Here is a 2,047-nt window from a genome sequence, read left to right as displayed (position 1 = left end):
GGGCGTGAGGATTATGTAATAATTCATATACTTTACCCAGCCAATAGGAGCGCAGCACATGGATTAGGGCAATGGCAATCCATAAGAAAAATATGCATACATGCTTAGTGGGCTGCAGCTAATCTAATAAGAAGCTTCCAAAACTATTAAACCAAGTGCAAGATTGCAAATTACTAGATGAGATTTCATTTAAATGTCAAATTTCCTGCATCACAAGACCAACGCTGTTGCCTCTGCATAGCACACATAACAATACAGTATATTAGATAGACCATTGCAAAGTTTTTATGGTTTAGGCTGCATTTAATTATGTGTGTGTAATGGTTTGATGGTGGACAATATAGCCAAAACCCTAAAAGGCTACTGTATGGTATGTTGTTCGTTGGTTTGTCCATGCACTACATGCTGATACAGGCTTGATTAGGATGAAGACGTTTCCCTACCTCCTCTTGTTTTGACAGCAGTTCAAGGCACAGATGGAGAGCAGCACACGCTGCACTGGAGAGCTCACTGGTCTCTTTGGCTTTCAGTAAAAGAGGGGCAGCCAATGCTTTCCAAAAATATAAAAAGAAAACATGTACAGTTTAGATGTATGCAACCTAAGGTTATTTTTTATATTAAATTGCAGATAATTTTTTATTATGATATATCATTTCATAAAATGATTCTCCAAAATGTGTGAAAATACTGAAAGAACGCCTATTTTCCCAAAACCCACGGCCAGGTCTTTAAATTGATGATTTTGTCTGACCAATAATTAAACTGCAACGATTTGTAATGCACATGGAAATAAACACATTTGACATGTCTAAAACAGAGAATGTTTATTGGCTAATTACCAAAAAATAAAAATGAACTGGACACTGGGTTTGCTACATTGATATAACACCAATTCCAAGACTCCTACCACAATTCTCCTCATTCTTCACCATCGACAGAAATATTGACACTTCACTCTCCAATTGCTGCTGGGAAGTGTTGGCAGCCTGCAGGAGCACAGTGCAAGAAAGATACATTGTAATCTTCTTACCTGAATAGAACATCCTCCCTACTGTTGCTTAACAATGTACTTTATTAAAAATCTTACCTGAAGGGCTTGTGACAGATTCCTCACTGTCACGCCACCATCGCCATCTGCATCATTGATTGTCTGTTCCTGGGTGCAGTGGCGAGTGCTATAGGACGAATGGGTCTCAAAAGCCTCCAACCATCTCTAAGTGGACAAATATCAAAAACATTTACAATGTTGTCCACCCGTGCAGATACACTTAAGACAACTCAGCCAACTCAGCAACAGCATAGAAGGTGAATCTCATCTTACTTTTCTTGTTGCCACTGAATCTGTCTTTGAGGGGACCTTAAAATAATGTACAGTGTCATCAAAGCACCTGAGCATGAAGAAGCAATGATCCCATGGTTTGACCTAGAATGACAAAATAACTTCCAGCACAGTCACGCTTGGTGCACTAGATGTCAAACATCACCTTGTCATATGTACAATGTAACTGAAACATTCAAGGACTGGGCGTCCTTGTGTAGTATTAAAGGTTAATCGGTTACAATAGGCATCTACCGTGCAGTAGCTTTGTGTCAGAGACTTGCAGCCCTGTTTTCTGGCACCAGCCAACGCATCAGCCCTAGAAAAGAAAACAGATGAGAGCGCACACAGACAAAGGCATTTTGACATGGACGCACTGTATAAAATAAAATAAAAACAATTTACCCTACAGTGCACATGTAGTCACGGTTTAAGATTACAGTTTTCACTGAATGCTTGGTGAACTACTTCTAATGCCTTTAACTCCAACCAGAATTATTTGGAGAAAAACATTTTGCTTTTATTTCAGCCACTACAGCTTCAAGGCATCATGTAATAAAATCAGTTTCACACACACACACACGCACGCACGCACGCAGGCACGCAAGAGAGAAACTTCTACCATGGCAAACAACATGCATACAGAAAACATGTACTACACATGTACATACTGTACTGTTCAGTTTAAGAAAACTGCATACATATAAAGTTAGCTCACTGTGTGGGATA

General features: G+C 39.4%; 1 protein-coding gene across 4 annotated transcripts in view; it reads right to left on the bottom strand.

The window, feature by feature from the left end:
- Nucleotides 1-2,047, bottom strand: part of LOC117954883 (oxysterol-binding protein-related protein 1-like) — a 19,498-nt gene that overhangs the window by 13,407 nt on the left and 4,044 nt on the right. For all 4 annotated transcript variants that reach the window (XM_034888982.1, XM_034888985.1, XM_034888986.1 and 1 more), the window contains 5 exons: nt 1,574-1,637; nt 1,322-1,423; nt 1,088-1,213; nt 908-986; nt 444-550 (listed from right to left, as the gene is read on the bottom strand). In XM_034888982.1, the coding sequence (XP_034744873.1) occupies nt 444-550; nt 908-986; nt 1,088-1,213; nt 1,322-1,423; nt 1,574-1,637 (478 nt within the window). The remainder of the gene's footprint in view (nt 1-443; nt 551-907; nt 987-1,087; nt 1,214-1,321; nt 1,424-1,573; nt 1,638-2,047) is intronic.

The sequence above is a fragment of the Etheostoma cragini genome, chromosome 12, assembly GCF_013103735.1.
Source record: "Etheostoma cragini isolate CJK2018 chromosome 12, CSU_Ecrag_1.0, whole genome shotgun sequence".
Lineage (NCBI taxonomy): Eukaryota > Metazoa > Chordata > Actinopteri > Perciformes > Percidae > Etheostoma > Etheostoma cragini.
This window is presented reverse-complemented; position numbering and strand designations above follow the sequence as displayed.